At 38.7% G+C, this 18,898-nt stretch overlaps 1 protein-coding gene across 1 annotated transcript in view; it reads right to left on the bottom strand.

The window, feature by feature from the left end:
• Positions 1-6,970: 6,970 nt before the first annotated feature.
• LOC149222698 (uncharacterized) overlaps positions 6,971-18,898 on the bottom strand; it is a 159,950-nt gene continuing 148,022 nt past the window's right edge. The window contains exons 4-5 of the mRNA XM_089385587.1: positions 7,833-7,968; positions 6,971-7,696 (exon numbers count right to left, since the gene is read on the bottom strand). Coding sequence (XP_089241713.1) covers positions 7,593-7,696; positions 7,833-7,968 — 240 coding nt within the window. The 3' untranslated portion in view covers positions 6,971-7,592. The remainder of the gene's footprint in view (positions 7,697-7,832; positions 7,969-18,898) is intronic.

Genomic DNA, 18,898 nt, shown 5'->3' with positions numbered 1-18,898 from the left:
CCATATATTGTCTAGATATGTTTGGTAGTTATTCTCTACTCCGAACATCTTCTTCACTGAATTCTGTCTATCTACACCTTCACTGCTACATCAATGACAACCTATCTTCATATGAAGGAGTCTTCACAACTCTTCATATTGCCCTAACAGAGTCTATAAAGTTACCTCATGATGATTTCAAATAGGCATCATGATCTCCAATAATGTTTCCAAGATTTGTTGAAGCTTTCCAATAAGATATCTACGCTAAACCTCAATGTATGCATAAAAGCAATTCTTTGTTTTCAAGCCTTTGTTCTTTACTGTTGTGGTAACTATTTCAAGCGTCATTGCTTCTCACTGTTTTTGCTATTGCGATCTCTTACTTCCCAGAACGAGACTGACAAACGGTTCAATGTTGGTGTTAGCTATTGCTCCCTTCAAACGATGTTACTCCCCCTGTCATGGTGATCTTCTTTTTACTCAAGATAGAAGGATTGCTGCCTCATCATCAACTAGCACATTATCCCCTCTTCATGTCTCAGAACTTCTTCATAATGCTTTCAACAATGCTTAAAGATGCTCCATTTCAATGCTTCCAAATAGGCTCCAAATAGCCATACACCAAATGTTCAAGTCCAAGTTTTTATGCTTTTGCAATCCGAATTTTGTTGTCTTCACAGTCAGAATTAAGGAGTCTTTATAGTCTGAATCAGGAGAAGATGTATAGTCTGAATCACGAGAAGATGCCACTGAAATTGTCATTCTCTCTATCTTTCTTCAAATCAAGATTCATTTGTATCTTTGTGCTTCTCCTTAAGTTACTGAGCTATATTCGACTGCACAACATTCTCTTTTCTATAGTCCTTTTGATGAACCATCTTTTCCTTGTGTTCTTGTAAAAGTTTCTGCAAATTATCTCCACTAGCATATTTTGATATCCAATCTGTGACTGTCTTCTAAATTCTTTTACTGGTTGACAACTTTTAAATTGCTTCAATTATGCTAGATTCTTCCAACTGCTCTTGCTTCAAGCTCCATTCCCAGATGTGTTTGTTTGTTTGAAGGTTGCCTCTATTACTTTCCTTGATTTACCTGTTCTCACATTATATCCCTGAGTCGAGACATTCAACTTCTATAATACCAACAACATAGTTATTTTCCCTATTTCTCTAGCATTGGATGGCCTTCTTTGCTGCGCCAATTTCTGCTTAGTGATCAAGTGGAAAACATCTTCAACAGCAGTCCAATGAATGGTTACAAGATCATGTTCTCCAATGTAGTGCTCCTGAGAAATGATCTTTATCAAAGGATGATTGTTAATATAGCTCAACAAGGATTTCATAAGGACCCTTTCATGAATTGTTTCTGCAATAATGATCAAGAATCACAAGCTCCCCCTAACTGTATGCATGGTCTCTTTTTGGTAGAATCCCATCATCAAACACTCGAAATATCAAGAATATCTTCATCAAGTCAACAACATGTGTTGTTGGCTGGAGGGTTTAAGAGATTTTCATATCGTATTTGCTTTCTTCTCCATACTTGTGTAAATTTCTTTTCTAGCATGGTTCTAGCTTGAGAAGGTGCCCAAATCAAGTTACAATTACGTGCCATATGACCAATGTTATGATGCTTGAAGCATTCTATGTTGTTCATGAATAAGAATTGATGACTTCTTCTTGCGAAATTGCTTCTCGGAGATTGACGGGGATCATTATAAGCCCTACAATCTTTTGCCATGTGTCCAAAGTTTGTACAAGAATAACAATAACCAAGAAATAAACTTTGGTACCTGGGAGATGGAAATTTCCTTGGCGTACTTCTGAAGCCTTTCTGCCTTGAGATCCTTTGATGATAATCATTTCTTCTCGCATCCTTGACAACATTTTCCTTTCTTCTTGGAACAGGACTTCCTTCATTATCGCCTTGACTCTTATCTTTACCTTTGCTGAAACTGGGAGCATCAACATTTCTTTCTGATTTCCTCATATCCTTGTTGTTTGAAGCATTATAATTCTTGCTTGAGATTCACCTGCATACCCGAGACCTGATTTATCAAATGGACATCTTTGATGGTTGAGCATGTCATCCAAGACTTGAGAGCTCTTCAAAGGTTTTCTCCATCCCTTTAACCTTTTTCCTGAGGGAGACAATCTCTTCTTACAATTTTTCGAAATCATTATTCTTCTTAGCAAGTTGTTTCTCAATCTCTTCCTTAATACGTATTGCTTCATTTGCTTCTAATTTAAGGGAGATGATATCTGATTTCATTTTGAATATTTCTTCATTTTCCTTTGCTAGACTTCTCTCCATTTCTTCCTTGATCCTTATAGCTTTACATGTTTCGGCCTTGAGAAGGTTGATGTTAGATTTAATTTGAATATTTCTCCATCCTTTGCTTTTAGTTGACATATCATGGTGTCTCTCCTTTTCTGCTTCATCAACCTGTCCTTCTATGATTGCCAATGCTTCCATTGTCTTCTCAGCTCCTTGTGCTAACTTTTTTGCTTCTTGTAGTTGAGTTTTGAGAGAGGAGAACTCTACCTTGTACTGATCAATCTCTTCTTCAAGTTTGTTCAAGCTCTTGTGCCTTTGTTCAAGTTGACTTGACAAGGTATCTTCCCGTTTCTTTGCTTTATCCAATTGATTTGTCATGGATATGACTTCTTCATGATGCTTTCTTTTGCTTTGATGAAATTCCTTCTTAAGCTTGGCAAGCTCTTCATCCCTCTCTTGTAACTTGAAGCTTGACAAGGTCTTGGTCACCAGCTAGTGCTTTCTTATTAAGTTCCTCATTTTCCTTTTCCAAATTGATAATCTCTTCCATGGCAACCATAAGTTTAGTGAGGAGATCTTCTACAAAGTCTTTTTCATTCTCTTCATTTTCTAGGTCTTCTTTAGACTTGATGTCATCAATCTTATCTTTAGCTTCCTTGACGGGCTCTAGATTTTCTTCTTGTTTTCCATCATTTTCTTGACTAGAGATCATTGTCAATGCTCCTTTTGAGTGAAGATCATGAAGTTTGTCCCATATACCCTTCGTTGACGAACATTTTCCTAAATTGTTCTTTATAGAATCTGGAAGCCCATTCAAGTTTGCCTTCATCGCTTTTGCATTGTACTCCTTGGATTCTCCATTCATCATGTTATCAGTAATCATTGATTCCCATACTTCAATGCCTTGAGTCTTTAAGAAATTCCTCATTCTTGCTTCCCATATATCAAAGTTTTCATTGAACCATGGAGCCTTCAAAAATTGATTGACTTCTATTTCAGTGGTAGAGGGAGACACATCTTTAGGAGGATTGGAGACTTTCTTCCTTGGATTCGTCATTTGTGTCCTAATGATCAACCTTCAAGCTGTCAGGCTTTTGAGTGAAGGTATTGGCTCTGATACCAATTGTTGGAAATACTTTTTTCAGTTAAATCATTTATATTTAGAACACAAAATGAATAACAAGAATAAATGATTTTATTAATATAATCTTTACAATAAATCAAGTACAATGTAAATAGGGCTCCAACCAGTTGCCAAGCACCAACTTGGACTTTTGTGAGGCGCCAACCTCTAGGGCACCAACCCTATCTTATCAAGGCACCAACCTTGGATTTAGGAGCACCAACTCCAAGGACACCAATCCTTCCAATTCTGAGGCACCAACCCTAGGGGCTCCAACCGTCTGCTATATATTGTCTAGAGATGTTTGGTAGTTATTCTCTGCTCCCAACATCTTCTTCACTGAATTCTATCTATCTACACCTTCACTGCTACATCAATGCCAACTTGTCTTCATATGAAGGAGTCTTCACAACTCTCCATATTGCCTTAACAGAGTCTGCAAAGTTACCTCATGATGATTCCATATAGGCATCATGATCTCCAATAATGTTTCCAAGATTTGTTGAAGCTTTCCAACAAGATATCTGCACTAAGCCTCAATGTATGCACAAAAGCAATTCTTTGTTTTCAAGCCTCTGTTCTTTACTATTGTGGTAACTGTTTCAAGCGTGACTGCTTCTCACTGTTCTTGCTATCGTGATCTCTTACTTCCCAGAACCAGACTCACAAACGCTTCAATGCTGGTGCTGGCTACTGCTCCCTTCAAACGATGTTAGATGAAACTTTATTTTTCCCCTTCACAGAATTGTTCTTCAGGTTGTGTTATGTACTTGATTAATTCATCACAGGTCCGAGCCTTTCAAAGATTAACCCAATCAACAGAATTGCTTCGTCCTTCGGCTTCCTCCTGTCCTGCTGGACCTTCGGCTTCCTTCTGTCTTGCTGGACCTTCGGCTTCCTTCTGTCTTGCTGGACCTACAACTTACTTCTGTCCTTCTTCTTACATCTCCCTCACTCGATCTTCGGCCTCTTTTATACCTTCATTGTCTGCCAGAACTTTGGCTTCTTGACCTTTCAACTTTTTCTTTCATTCGCTTGACCTTCCGGCTTCCTTTGTTCCTTCAAGTTCACGAGTTGTGAGCTGTTACCTCTTCTCTGTGATAGATTCCTGAGATACGTTACTCATATGGATGTCCCACATGCCATGTCATCACCTTTAATTGCAATCGCAACTTCCAGAGGTCTTCTCATAACATAGTCGATCCCCTACGGCCGACGGAGCGGATGCGATATAATCTTAAGCAGTTTTTAATAAATCCGTCGGGTCAACAGCCTTATCGGAATCGACAGTTTGCGGGACTTCAACTAACACATGGATTAAAAACGACCTTAAGCCCCTCAGTTGACCATGATCTAAGGGTTGACTATGAGATTGATGACTAGGATTGAGTGCGAGACTTCAGCCATGATCAAGGAAGTTCGTACTTTCTTACCCCCGCTCTTCCAATAGTTGTTGCTCTTGTGACTTCTCTTCACTCTTCTGCTCTTCCGATAGTTTTCTTCTTTACTCCTGTGTTATCATTGTTGCTTTTTGTTCTTTCGATAACACTTACCCTTGGGCATATGCGATAACCTTCTTCTCTTGCTTCGGTGACTTGTTTTTTTGATGGCATTTGATAAACCCTTCATCTTACTCTTTGGCTTCTTGCTGCTGTTGCTTTACTGGATCTACTGCATCATTTGCTGTTCAATTGCTGATCAATTGATCTCCTACGTCATTTGCTGTTTAATTGCTATTCAATTGACCTCCTGTGTCATTTGCTGTTCAATTGACCCCCTGTGTCATCTGCTGTTCAATAGACCTCCTGCATCATTTGCTGTTCAATTGACCTCCTGCGTCATTTGCTGTTCAATTGACCTCATGCATCATCTGCTATTCAATTGACCTCCTACGTCATTTGTTGTTCAATTGACCTCCTGCTGTTTAATCCACTTGGGTCCTCCATCTCATCATATCATCATATATCAAACTTTCATCACTATGAGCATTATGATCAATGGGCATTAATGGGCAATCATGTATCAAAGAATTTTCCATCACAAACACTGCTATATTGACATCAATGACAACCTAGATTAACACAGTAGCGAGAACAACAACACCTTCAGCTACTTACTTGGTATTCTCTTGAAATTTTAAATTCTTCTTTAAAATTTCAGTTATTCTCTGGGTAAAATGTCAAATTAGGACTTTATACTATTTAAATTTCTAATTGCACAGTTACGGGTTTTATAATAAATTATCTGGTTTTAATTGTCAAATTTTGGGTCCTACAATGTTGAGTGTTTGGGCACATAACATTATCCATATAAAGATACATGTTTGATGGTGTAGCTATGATGACCTGACAATTAGCTTTAGAGGGTCTCTACTACGAGGCTTGCAAGCAAGACATATAGATTTTCCTAAAAATGCAAGGCAAATTCATTGAACTTTGAATTGGCCCTAGCATGGAGTTACCATTATAGTGATGACTCTTCCTTACCCTCAAGTTAAGCTTAAGGAGAGATGTTATTGTTAGCTAAAGTTAACTTACGTGTTAAGCATTATTAGATTGTTGTGACTAAAATGTCATAAATTTTGTTATTTACATTTTATATATATACCTTGTGGTCTCTATATCTAACATTGTAATCATTTTAACCTTATTGAATATCTTGCCTTTATGCATATATGTGTCCATCCATTGCATGGAGCTATTTAATATTAGATCTTAGTATGCTAACAAAGGGGCCAACGCTAATACATTTGATTTCATTTTAATCAAATACTTTCACCATCTTGAGTGTTTGGGCACATAACACTATCCATATAAAGATACATACATGTTTGATATAGTTATGATGACGTGACAATTAGCTTTGGAGGGTCTCTACTATGAGACTTGCAAGCAAGACACAACTTTTCCTAAAAATGTAGGTCAAATTTGTTGAACTTTGTATTGTGCTTGGCATGGAGTTACCATTAAGGAGGGATTATAGTAATGACTCTTCCTTACCCTTACGTTAAGCTTAAGGAGAGATGTTAGTGTTAACTAATGCTGACATATAAGTTTTATTGGATCTGTTTGACTAAAATGTCACAAATTTTGTTATTTACATTCCATACCTTGTGCCCTCTAGATCAATCAGTGTGATCATTCTAACCTTAGTGAATCTCTTGCCTTCTTGTATATATATGTGTCCATCCGTTTCATGGAGTTAACAAATATTAAATCTTAATACCTTAACAAAAGATGGGTAGTGTTATGTGCGTAAACACTCAACATGATGTAATTATAATGGAATGGAAATTAGCTTTAAAGAGTCTCTACTATGAGGCTTGCAAGCAAAACATATAGCTTTTCCTGAAAATGCAGGTCTGTTCACTATGCAAACAATGACTGAATCACATACCCCGCATGCATTGCATACTATAACTATTGCTAATTCGTGATGCTTTTTCTTAAAGTGAAGGGAAATCAAACTTTTATATGATATGAATTAACTCAAAGTTTTTAGAAGAAATGTGTGAGGTTTCTATAGTTTTCCATCTTTACAGTAGGGAATAAACTATTCAGTGATTCACAATAAGCTTCAAGCAAAGAATTAAAATAAGGAGCAGATATTCTATCATAAAATAGTGTTTTGCAATGGTTTTACAATCGTGTTGACTCCGTTGATGAAAAGATGAACTACTGTGATGCTATCACCGAAAATGAGACATTCCCGAGCTAGAAATCCTGCATATATTTAGACTGCATATCCTGCGAGTGATGTCATATGTTTCTAGATTACAAATCATGCCAACCACTACTTACAAATGATTAGATTTTACGCTCTTGTCATGCAATGGCCTCTTATATCCATTTCAATACCATTTACATTGATCGTCAGGCAGATTCCTGTTTCAACCATCTATTTCCTTCTATTTCATTCTCTTACTCTAAGCTCTGGATCTTGATCAGTTACAGCATGATCCATATCTTAAGTCTAATGAAAAATGAATGTGTGAGACTACCTTCGCCATCACTAGCAGTTCTTCAAAAGCCAATGCCGCTTGCCTGATAACTCTCACTCCATCCATGAACCAGAAAACAGTTGCTTGAACAATGAAGCAGGGAATCAAGATTACATAGACATATTTTACGCAAAGCAGAGAGACTTCTTCGTCCCTTCAACTGCACATATCTTCTGACTTAGTTACTTTGTTTCCTCTCGAGTAATTCAATCAACGACTTATTTTCAAGGCACTCAGAAACAAATGCTCTAAATTTGCCTCTCGGCAAAAGCGACTGAGTTCTGACATTCCATGTTCATCCACCTCTTTGACTCCTGCAATTGAGTTCAAAAGATTGGATCATTGTTGCCACTTGACTACTTCCAAAGTAAAACCATTGTCCTTGTGCAAGTATTTGAAGTGATTGCAGTGAGTAGAGCACTTGCATAGACTACAAAATATCATTCTTACCCGTCAAGAAGTGCCTCATCTCATCAATTTCTTTTCCATGTGGAACTTCCTCTTCTTCCTCTCCTCTGATGGACATAGCTTGCCATCGCAGGTTTTGAAGTTGCTTCAAATATGTATCCACACTACCTTTTTCACCCTGAACAACAAATGGAGTTAGAACAAAAACCAAAACAAATGATGCTCTGGCTGCATGTTTAAGTACTAATATAGAATTAAAAAAAAAGGATGTGTTAAAACCTCAAGTAGTAGGGATTTAGAGTTTACCAAGACCAGGCATAAGTTCGAAAATTAGCATCCTACTGCGCAGGAATTATGGCCTTAATACCATGGTGACTTTATGCCAGATTACTTTCTACTAAAGGCGTGAGGTTTCTAATGGATAATGTCCTATGAAAAAGCAGATATACGTTTTTGGCATATTGCAATAGAGAACGTGAAGATATATTAACGTCCACAATGGGTCAATGGAACTGAGAAAAATATCAAGATTTAAGGTTTAACCACGGAAGCGCCTAAATCATCTCTTAAAGATGGTGCATCTAAGCTAAATATAATCGACAACATATGAAAGCATAAAATAGACAAGTCTATCACTATGACAAGCAGGTTTCGTTGATGTTCTTTGTGATTACAGTTCCGTGACAGTGAAACAGATCCATTAAATTCCTTAAGTAAATTGATCATCTCAAGCCCACAAAATCCGTTAATTCCTTATACTCATTCATCCAAGGTGTTATAGAAAAGATATCTCCACTGCAAAGATAGAGACTAGTGTTAGAAAATGTAACTATGTTTGGTCTTCATTAATGTACTCGAGTCATTATGTAATGTACTTGTCAAAAGAATAAAGAAAAGAATTTTTTATTATTGTAACAATCACTTGTTAAAACATGGGTTTCATGCTTGGGTCATCATTATATTAGTGAAAGTCCCCATTGTGGACTCTTAAGATTAATATTGAGTTTATAGAGTCATTGTACATTCAAAGAGACAGTTCTTGGGCTTTTGAATCATGTAATAAGGTTTTGTATTGAGTCAAATATGAATTATGTACCCTCCACTTCAAGTCGGCCTAAAGACCCCAATTCAACCCTTAGAAGCCTACATATACAAGGAGGTTGAAGTCATTTGGAGCATCAACTCTCAAGCAAGTTTGATATCTCAAGAAGAGCTGGAGAAGTGCAAAGCTTGTTGCCAGGAGGTCGAAAGAAGTGTGAGTTTGGGGAAGTCTATAGAGAGGAAGAAAATCGAGATTTTGGTGCCTCTCTCTCTCTCTCTGTTTCTTGGTCAGGATGGGAGATCGAAGTGTCATAAGATTTTGCTGTTGTTGGAAGTCGTTGCCTAGTCAAAGTTGCTGGAAAGGGTCGAAGATCTGAGAGGCTGACTTGGTGTGGAGAGAAAGTTTGGTCTTGGTCTATGGTGAAGAGTCTCAAATAATACTATTGAAAGGAAGAATTATCTTGATTGGGTTTTCCCCTCAAGGGGGGTTTTGCCATGGCATGTGCCTATATCTTGTGTCTCTTGTTTTGTGATCTTCATACGCACATAATATGGTAATTGCTTGAGGAAAGATAAGATAATAAATGTTGATTTTTGGTAGCATCAGATGTGCTCTAAGCCTCAAAATTTGCAGGGAGGCTAGGACACATGTATTTTAGAATACCCAAAAATCGTTTTGGGAAATTCCACTCGGAGACAATTTTATTAAAATAATTAATTATTTTTGATAGATGGTTAAGTCTAAACTTAGGAAATTAAAATAATTAAAGGGTATTAATAAAATTGGGTGTGAGTCTTCTACAAAAAGATGGATATCGAGTCAATATAATCTGAGCCATTGATTAGAATTTAATTTGGGTCGTTGATTATTCAACAAGAAGATTATAAGGAGGACTTTGATGGCCATTTGGAAAATACACCAGGCAAATACTCAGTTGCCCAAATAGATTGACTTTCTCACTGGCTGAAGTTCAACAAGAGGAAATCGAATTAGAGGGCTAGTTGCAGGTGAGAGAGAGAGAGGGTATCAACAACAGAGAGAGAAACGACATGAAGAGGCAATGCAGAAGAGGGACGCAGAGGCAGTGATGCAAGGACAACGCAGTCACTACGCAGAGGGTGACGCAGTGTGGCTAGCGTGAGGGCAGTGGGTCCTCTCAGGTGTCAGAAATTCATTGTGGAGTGGAGAAATTTGTTTGTAAAATTTCTCTTAGTGATTCTTCTTCTATTTTGCTATCCGTAGATTGTACACGAGATTTTGCTGAAGAATAATAAAAGAAACCCTCATCTGTTGCGTCGGTTTTTCCACATTGGGATTTTCTGGGGACAATTGTCCAAAAATAATTGTGTTAATGTGCCATTGTTGTGCTAGTATTTTCCTCACATTTATATTCCACAACAATTAATTTGTGAAGACTGCAGTGTATGTATTTTGATATTTGCCATAGACAACTGCAAATAATTTGTTTCAGTAAATTAACAAATAGAAGAAATATTATTAGTTGCTGCAGTAGGATTTGGAATTTCCAGATTTTCACAATAAAGAAGTAAAAGAAGGCAACACACTCACAAGTAATTATCAAAAAGGAGAATCAAACCCTAATATAATTACTTTGATTTCCAACATGGGATCAGAGCTAAGGTCAGGGAGAGTCGAAGATCACTTTCATGGCATGGATTCTCCCTCTATGGTGAACTACATAAAAATGGGGTGAAACATTGCTGGAAGTTGGATCAAGAAGGTCATCTACTACTTGTTCAACAAGGTCAAGAGTCAAGGATTCTTGGTTGCCCTTACAGGTTCTCTTACTGATGACAATGCATGGATTATTGATAGTGGAGCATCGAGACACATGACAGGTGAAAGTAAGCAACTTCATACACTATCAAAGGAGCCATCCTCTCATGCAGTGGAATTAGGTGACAACAAAAGCTATGTTGTTAAAGGCTTGGGATCAACATTGTTGAAGCTGGATAATGGATCGAAGTTGCATCTTAGCAACATTCTCTATGTTCTAGGTTTGAAAAAGAATTTACTTTCTATTTCTTGTTTAGAAGATAAAAGGGAAAGAGTTTTTTTTGTTGATGGAAAAGTATTGGTTTGGGGAAAAGGCTCTAGCATTGATAAAACTAGGGTTACTGGAGTTCGTGAAGGAAGTCTTTATTGGGTCATTACACCACTTCCTCAAGCATTGGTTCATATGGAAATAAGTCCAATTGTGCTATGGCATAGGAGGTATGGTCATCTAGATCACAAGGTCATCCCTACTTTTAGTCCACTGGTTCATGGTATTCCTAATATGAAGTTAGATCATGAAGGAGTGTGCAAGGGATGGTCTTTGGGGAAAGATATTAGAAAGCCATTTCATAATTGTGAAACTAGGTCTAAAGAGATATTCGACCTCATCCATTCCGATGTGTGTGGGCCCATGTCTGACAAATCACTTGGAGGTCATCCTTAGTATGTGACATTCATTGATGACCATTTTATGAAGACATGGCTCTACCTACTCAAAACTAAAGATGAAGTATTTGATAAGTTCAAGGAGTTTAGGGCTAAAGTGGAAATCCTAACCGAAAGAAAGATAAAAACTCTGAGGTCTGAAAATGGTGGGGAATACACTTCTAAAGAGTTGATTGCATATTGTAAGGAAGTAGGTATTAAGAGGGAGCTCATTGTTCCCTACTATCTCAAACAAAATGGATTGGCCGAAAGGAAGAATAGGTCAATTGAAGAAAGCATGCGAACTATGCTCCTTAATCAAGATCTACCGAAGTTCTTATGGGGAGAAGTAGCGATGACTGCCGTATACATTCAAAATAGAAGTCCTCATAAGAGTCTTGATAATACTACACTCGAAGAAGTATTCACAGGGAAGAAGCCAAGTGTGGATCACCTTTGAATCTTTGGAAGTCCAACATATATCCATGTTCCAAAAGACAAGCGAAAGAAGTTGGACTCGACAAGTATCAAGGGAATATTCGTTGGTTATAGTCTTTCCTCGAAAGCATACAGAATCTACATAAAGGAAGGAAGACACATTGAAGTAAGCAAGGATGTCCTATTTTATGAAAATCAAGCATACAAGAAATCAAAGGATACTCCTATTGATTCTGATGACGAAGAAGTTCCCATATTTGAAGAAGAAAAAGTTCATCATGAAAACTCTACTACAAATATCGAAGAAGAAGGACCAAGTGAGCCTATTCAATTGGTGGTTGTCCCAACCACAAATAAGAGGCCAAATTGTTTAAAAGATACATTAGAAGATGTCGAAGGACATGAATTTGCGAAAGGTTCCTTCAAGGAAAGTAAGCAACCAAAGAGATATTTTGGCTATGCTGCATATATGACAAAGTTAACTGAAGCCGAACCATCTGCATTCAAGGAAGTTGAGCATAAAGAGGTTTGGAACAAATCTATGCAGGAAGAATATTTATCCATCATGAAGAATGGGGTTTGGGAGATCGTTCCTAGACCTAGTGACAAATCAGTTGTCACATCGAAGTGGATCTATAAGATCAAACATGTTGTTGATGGAAGTATAAGCAAGTACAAAGCAAGATTCGTTGCAAGGGGTTTCATTATGAAGAAACCTTTGCACCTACAACAAGGTACACTACCATTAGATCGTTGGTTTCATTGGTTCCTACAATGGGGTGGTGTAGGAATTTACAGGGTAAGTTCCTCAGAAAGAATACCAAAAGGACACCGCTCACAACCAGATCTCAAATCAATACACCAGTATTTTTGACGTGGTTAAAACCCTCAGAGTGCAAGGAGGGAAACAGTCCACGGCCTGTCCCAACGTGGGTACTACAGGCAATTTATTAATCAAAGAATGAAAATTTACATAAGCTTCTCTCATGCACGGATTACCCGAACAATGACCCTCCATGCGCTTTAAATAGAACTCATGGACCAATCGGGTGTCAAGCCACGGATCAAGTGTCGATAATACCGAGGTGAGAGTGAACCGTCGGATCACTACATATCGTGACCGTCGGATTGTAAGTTACAATATGTACAACGGTAAAGAAAGACACTTTACCTAACTCTATACCTAACTCTAAACGAGACCAAGTTGATCTTAACTAAATCCTATGTGTCGGAATATCCTAACATCCCCCCTTAAGAACAACTTGGGATAGGATTGAAGGATTTACAAATATGACACAATAGGAGAAGGAAGGAGGCACTAGAGCCTATCCCCCCTTAGTGACAACTTCCTGAACTCTAAGCATATATCGAAGTTTAGTGAACTTCGCCTCTGTGAGAGCCTTTGTGAAGATGTCTGCAATCTGATCATCTGTTGGACAATATTGTACTTCAAGAGCATGGTCATGAATGAGTTTTCTGATGAAGTGCATGTGTAGTTCGATGTGTTTGCTGCGCTGATGCTGGACTGGATCTTTGCATAGCTGAATGGCACTTTGATTATCACACCAAAGGGAGGTTGGATGCTGCTGCTCAAAGCCAAACTCTGATAGGATCTGACGAAGCCACAAGGCTTCCTTACTAGCTTCCACGGCACCACGATACTCTGCTTCTGCTGACGAAAGAGAAATGGCAGCCTGTTTCTTACAAGCCCATGTAATAGGTCCTGAACCAAGAGTGAAGACATAACCGGCAGTAGACTTCCGATCATCAGGGTCACCAGCCCAATCAGAATCAGTGAAACCAACTAACAGAGGAGCTGCTTTGGCACTGTAATGAATCCCAAACTGTACTGTACCTCGAACATAACGAAGTATTCTTTTGGCTGCTTTCCAGTGACTTTCACGGGGGTTTTGCATAAAACGAGCAACAAGGCCAACAGCAAAGGAAAGATCAGGACGAGTATGGGTTAAGTACAAGAGTTTTCCTACAAGTTGACGGTATAAGGTAGCATCAACTTCAGGAGAAGAACAAGAGACTGAAAGTTTGACTCCAGACTGAAAGGGAGAAGGGGCTGGCTTACAGTCTTCCATGTGAAAATGACGAAGAATATCACAAGCATACTTGGACTGGGAAAGGGAAATACCCTCCTTGGATTGCAAGACTTGAAGACCGAGAAAATAGTGTAAGTGTCCTAAGTCTGTCATTTCAAATTTCTTTTTAAGGATAGACTTCACATGGTTTATAAGGTTGGGATCACTACCAGTAAGGATAAGATCATCAACATAAAGAACAAGGATGATAAGAGAGTCACCCACTTTCTTGGTGTAGACAGTATTGTCAGAATGACACCTAGAAAAGCCAGATTCTAAAAGAAAGCTATCCATTTTGGCATACCAAGCCCGAGGAGCCTGCTTGAGACCATAAAGGGATTTCTTAAGTCGACACACAAGGCTTGAGTCTGTTTGTATGAAGCCAATGGGTTGTTCCATATAGATTTCTTCCTGCAAGTCCCCATGCAAGAAGGCAGATTTAACATCCATTTGATGGACTTCCCATTTTAAAGAGGCAGCAAGGGAAAGAACAAGGCGGATAGAGTTCATTTTGGCAACAGGGGCGAAGGTTTCAGTGTAGTCAATGCCTTCAACCTGTGAAAAGCCCTTAGCAACAAGACGAGCTTTATGTTTATCAATTTTGCCATCTGGTCCATACTTGGTTCTGTAAACCCATTTACATCTTACAAGTTTTCGTCCCGTTGGTAGAGGAACAAGATCCCATGTATCATTTGTCATCAATGAATGATATTCTTCATTCATAGCTGCTTCCCAATGTGGATGGCCTGAAGCTTCTGCAAAAGTGTCAGGATCATGATTTACTGGAGCTTGAGCCAGTAAAGAAGAGGCTCTTTCAAACTGAGAACGTGTACGTCGCTGATCTGTAGGATCACCGGCAAGATCACCTGCTGCATCTCGAGTAGCACGGACCCATCTTGGAAGTTGAGGATCCTGAGAAGGTGGGGGAGGATTGTCATCCTCACTTTCATCATCTGAAGAAGAAATGTTTTCAAAAGTAGAAGAGATAGGAAGAGGTGGCACATCCGCCGGACTAGGCTCGCAAGCCGATTTATTTTCATCAAATTTTACATCTCTTCTAATGATAACATTTTTGGACTTAAATGGAATAAGTCTATAACCTTTTACATCTTCAGAATATCCAACAAAAGTGCATTTCTCACTCTTAGGTTCTAAAGCTTTATGCTTTTCATCTGGAATATGGGCCCATGCTTCACTTCCAAACACACGAAAGTGACTTACATCTGGTTTAATGGAACTCCAAGCTTCTTCTGGAGTGATATTCTCTAGAACCTTAGTAGGAGTGCGATTGATTATATAATTTGCACAATTAATTGCTTCGGCCCAAAAACTAAGACTGAGTCCTTTAGATTGCAGCATACAATTAGCCATTTCCTTTAAGGTGCGATTTTTCCTTTCAGCTACACCATTTTGTTGTGGAGTGTATGGAACAGTATGTTGCATTTGAATTCCATTTTCAGTGCAAAAGTTGATGAATGTGTTTTTAACATATTCTCCACCATTATCAGTTCGTAGCTTAAGAATTTGATGTCCAGATTGTTTTTCAACAAAGGCTTTGAAGGCCAAAAAAGTGTTAAATACTTCGCTCTTGAGTTTTAAGAAGTATACCCAAGTGCGTCTGGAGAAATCATCAATGAAGGTTAAGAAGTACTTGCAACCAGAGAATGAAGCAACAGGAAGAGGACCACATAAATCACTGTGCACAAGCTGTAAAGGGGCTGAGGCGTGCCAAGAGGCACGTTTGTCAAAACTGTCCCGATGATGTTTTCCGAGTACACATCCGGAACAAACACCATCTCTGCAAGATATCATAGGAAGACCTGTCACCATATTTTCTTTACATAGATGCTGAAGGGAGCGATAGTTTAAGTGACCAAATCGCTCATGCCAAAGTTTGCTCACTTCATCATTATGAGCAACAAATGCTGAGGGAAGATTTGATGACCCAAAGTTGTGAAACTTATACAACCTTGTGGAATCATCAGCAAGACCAGTAGCTAGAATCTGTTTAGGATCTTTTAGATCCTTGATTACAACATCATGAGGTGAAAATTCAACAATTTTGCCTTCACCTGAATGAGTTATCTGATAGACAGATAGAAGGTTGGAGGATAAGGTTGGAACACATAATACATCATTAAACTGACCATTGTCTAGATGAACAGTTCCAGTCCCTACAACACTAAGAGATCTATCATCACCAACATATATATTTTTGGTGTTACAATCTTTTAAAGAAGAAAACATGGCTTGGTTTTTGGCCATGTGATAAGAGGCTCCAGAATCAATGAGCCACTCATGAGAATGAGAAGAAGAAGAAGATACATTTAAAGCATAACCAGACTGAGATGATTGACAACGACATGCAGAAAGTGCCATTCCGGAAGTTGAAGTTGAAGTAGGCTCCACATGGATGTTATGTTTCTTCATTGCGGCTTCCAAGGCTTCCATCTTCTTAAAGCATTTAGATTCTAAGTGGCCATCTCGATTACAAAAGTTACAATGTCTGTCAGTCCTCTTCCATTTGTTTTTATTGGTCTTGTCATTTTGCTGAAATGATCTTTCATCTTGAGGCTGAGTTGGTTTAGGACCATTCCTTTGAGGATAAGACTTCTTAGGATTCTTTGAATTTGGTTGCTGCTGGGCGGCTAACGCTTTCGAGGAAGAGTTTCCAAGATTAAGAAGACCAAGGTGTAAGAGTTTTTCTTGTTCTCTTATTAAGGAATCACAAAAGGAGTCAAAGGAAGGGGGTTTGTAGTCTTTGCCTTGACAAATGAAAGCTTCCCTTGTAGAATGGAAAGTGGAAACAAATACAGAGTAGGCTGGTCCCAACTTAGTAAGGATGGAATAAATAAGGTTACCATCTTCTTTCTTAACTTTAACACCTTCCAAGAGATATCTAAGGGTCTTGAATTTGGACAAGAAATCTTCAATGCAAGAAAAATTATTAGGATCCAAAGTAAGCAACTCATTCTCAAGTTGATGGGCTCTAATTTCATTTTTAATCCCAAAAACTTTAGCAAGTTTTTCTAATGCTTCATGAGGAGTTTCAATTTCTGCAATGTGGAATCTAAGATCAGGAGAAACAGACATTCCTATCAAACCACGTGCTTGATCTTGTCTATTTTCCCATTTTTCGGCCTTGTCTTCATCTTTGGGTTTCTTCTCTTGGTCTGTGGCTATTCTGAAGAGACCTTTACTTCTAAGTAAATCTCCCATGTAGGCTACCCATTGGAAGTAGTTAGTGCTGTCAAGAATGACTTGGCATGGACTTTCCATTTTTTGAAAAAAAACTGAAGCTGAAGATGCTGAAAGTAAGTGGTCCAATGGATAGATCTCGAAAAAATAGGCGGTTTTAAAAAAAACGGCTCTGAAAAAGGCTTCCGGATGAAGAAGTTATGGCTTTTTGAAAAAAAATTGTTGACGTTGCCGGCAAAGTGCGCGAATGTGCGGGAATGAAAAAATCCGCCCCCACAAAATGCAGACTTGAACCCAAGACCTCTACTCTCTTAAAAAGTCTTTGAACCAATTGATCTATACAAAATATTTGAGAGAGAGAGAGAGAGAGAGAGAGAGAGAGAGAGAGGGGGGGGGGGCCTCGATTTGCGTGCTTGCCTTGGGAAGGCTCTTTTCCCCTACAAAACACAAAACACAAAACCCAACACGAATATGCAAAGAAAAACGAACCTTACGGCTCAAAGTTAGCTTTAGCCAAAAAAACTAGAATTTTTAAAAAAAATCTCAAAGTTAGCTTTTAACCGAAAAACTAAATATTTTTCTCAATGTTTCTGATTTTCCAAGATCACACTAAGGTGCAGGGAAAAGAGCATACGCATGAGAAAAATCCTTTCTTTCTGTTTCTGATTTGCCCAGATCGCACAGAGTCGCAGGGCAAAGAGCATACGCAGAAATGAAAGGTATAGATCCGGAAAAAAAAGGCTAAATAAACCGAAACCGAAATAAGCAGAGAGAAAATGACAGTAAACTGCAAAAAAAAACACTGTATACCTCCCGATCTGAAAAATGACGCAGCTAGGGCTACCGGAAACCTTTTCGCGTGAAACGAAAGGGGTTCCTCACTGAAATAGATGCTCCGAACGCAACAGAGCAGTCCTCTCGGCCCGAAAGCAGTCAGAAACAGCAGATCTAGGAAACGACAGCCGCATGCAGTTCTACCGGCTTCAGATTTGGATCACCAACGGACGCGGCCCTCAAATAGCTCTGATACCATGTAGGAATTTACAGGGTAAGTTCCTCAGAAAGAATACCAAAAGGACACCGCTCACAACCAGATCTCAAATCAATACACCAGTATTTTTGACGTGGTTAAAACCCTCAGAGTGCAAGGAGGGAAACAGTCCACGGCCTTTCCCAACGTGGGTACTACAGGCAATTTATTAATCAAAGAATGAAAATTTACATAAGCTTCTCTCATGCACGGATTACCCGAACAATGACCCTCCATGCGCTTTAAATAGAACTCATGGACCAATCGGGTGTCAAGCCACGGATCAAGTGTCGATAATACCGAGGTGAGAGTGAACCGTCGGATCACTACATATCGTGACCGTCGGATTGTAAGTTACAATATGTACAACGGTAAAGAAAGACACTTTACCTAACTCTATACCTAACTCTAAACGAGACCAAGTTGATCTTAACTAAATCCTATGTGTCGGAATATCCTAACAGGTGGAATATCCATCAAATGGATGTTAAGACCACATTTCTAAATGGGACCATTGATGAGGAAGTGTACATCGAACACCCTGAGGGTTTTGAAGTAAATAGCAGAGAATCTCATGTTTGCGAACTTAAGAAGGCCCTATATGGATTGAAGCAAGCACGTAGGGAATGGTATGCAAGGATGGATGTATATCTACTTAGAATTGGGTTCGTAAAAAGTTCTGCTAATCTGAATCTCTACATCAAAGTCGTGAATAATGAGCCCGTCATTATTCTACTATATGTGGATTATTCATCACAGGTGTAGAGCAAAAAATTCAAGAATGCAAGAAGATGTTGGTAGCTGAATTTGAAATGAAAGATCTAGGACTGATGCACTATTACCTAGGTCTAGAAGTATGGTAGAGACC

The sequence above is a fragment of the Pinus tabuliformis genome, chromosome Q, assembly GCF_031772625.1.
Source record: "Pinus tabuliformis cultivar Carrire ecotype Pingquan chromosome Q, CPIR1, whole genome shotgun sequence".
NCBI classification, from domain to species: domain Eukaryota; kingdom Viridiplantae; phylum Streptophyta; class Pinopsida; order Pinales; family Pinaceae; genus Pinus; species Pinus tabuliformis.
Note: the sequence above shows the minus strand (reverse complement) of the source record. Positions and strands in the feature narration are given on the sequence as shown.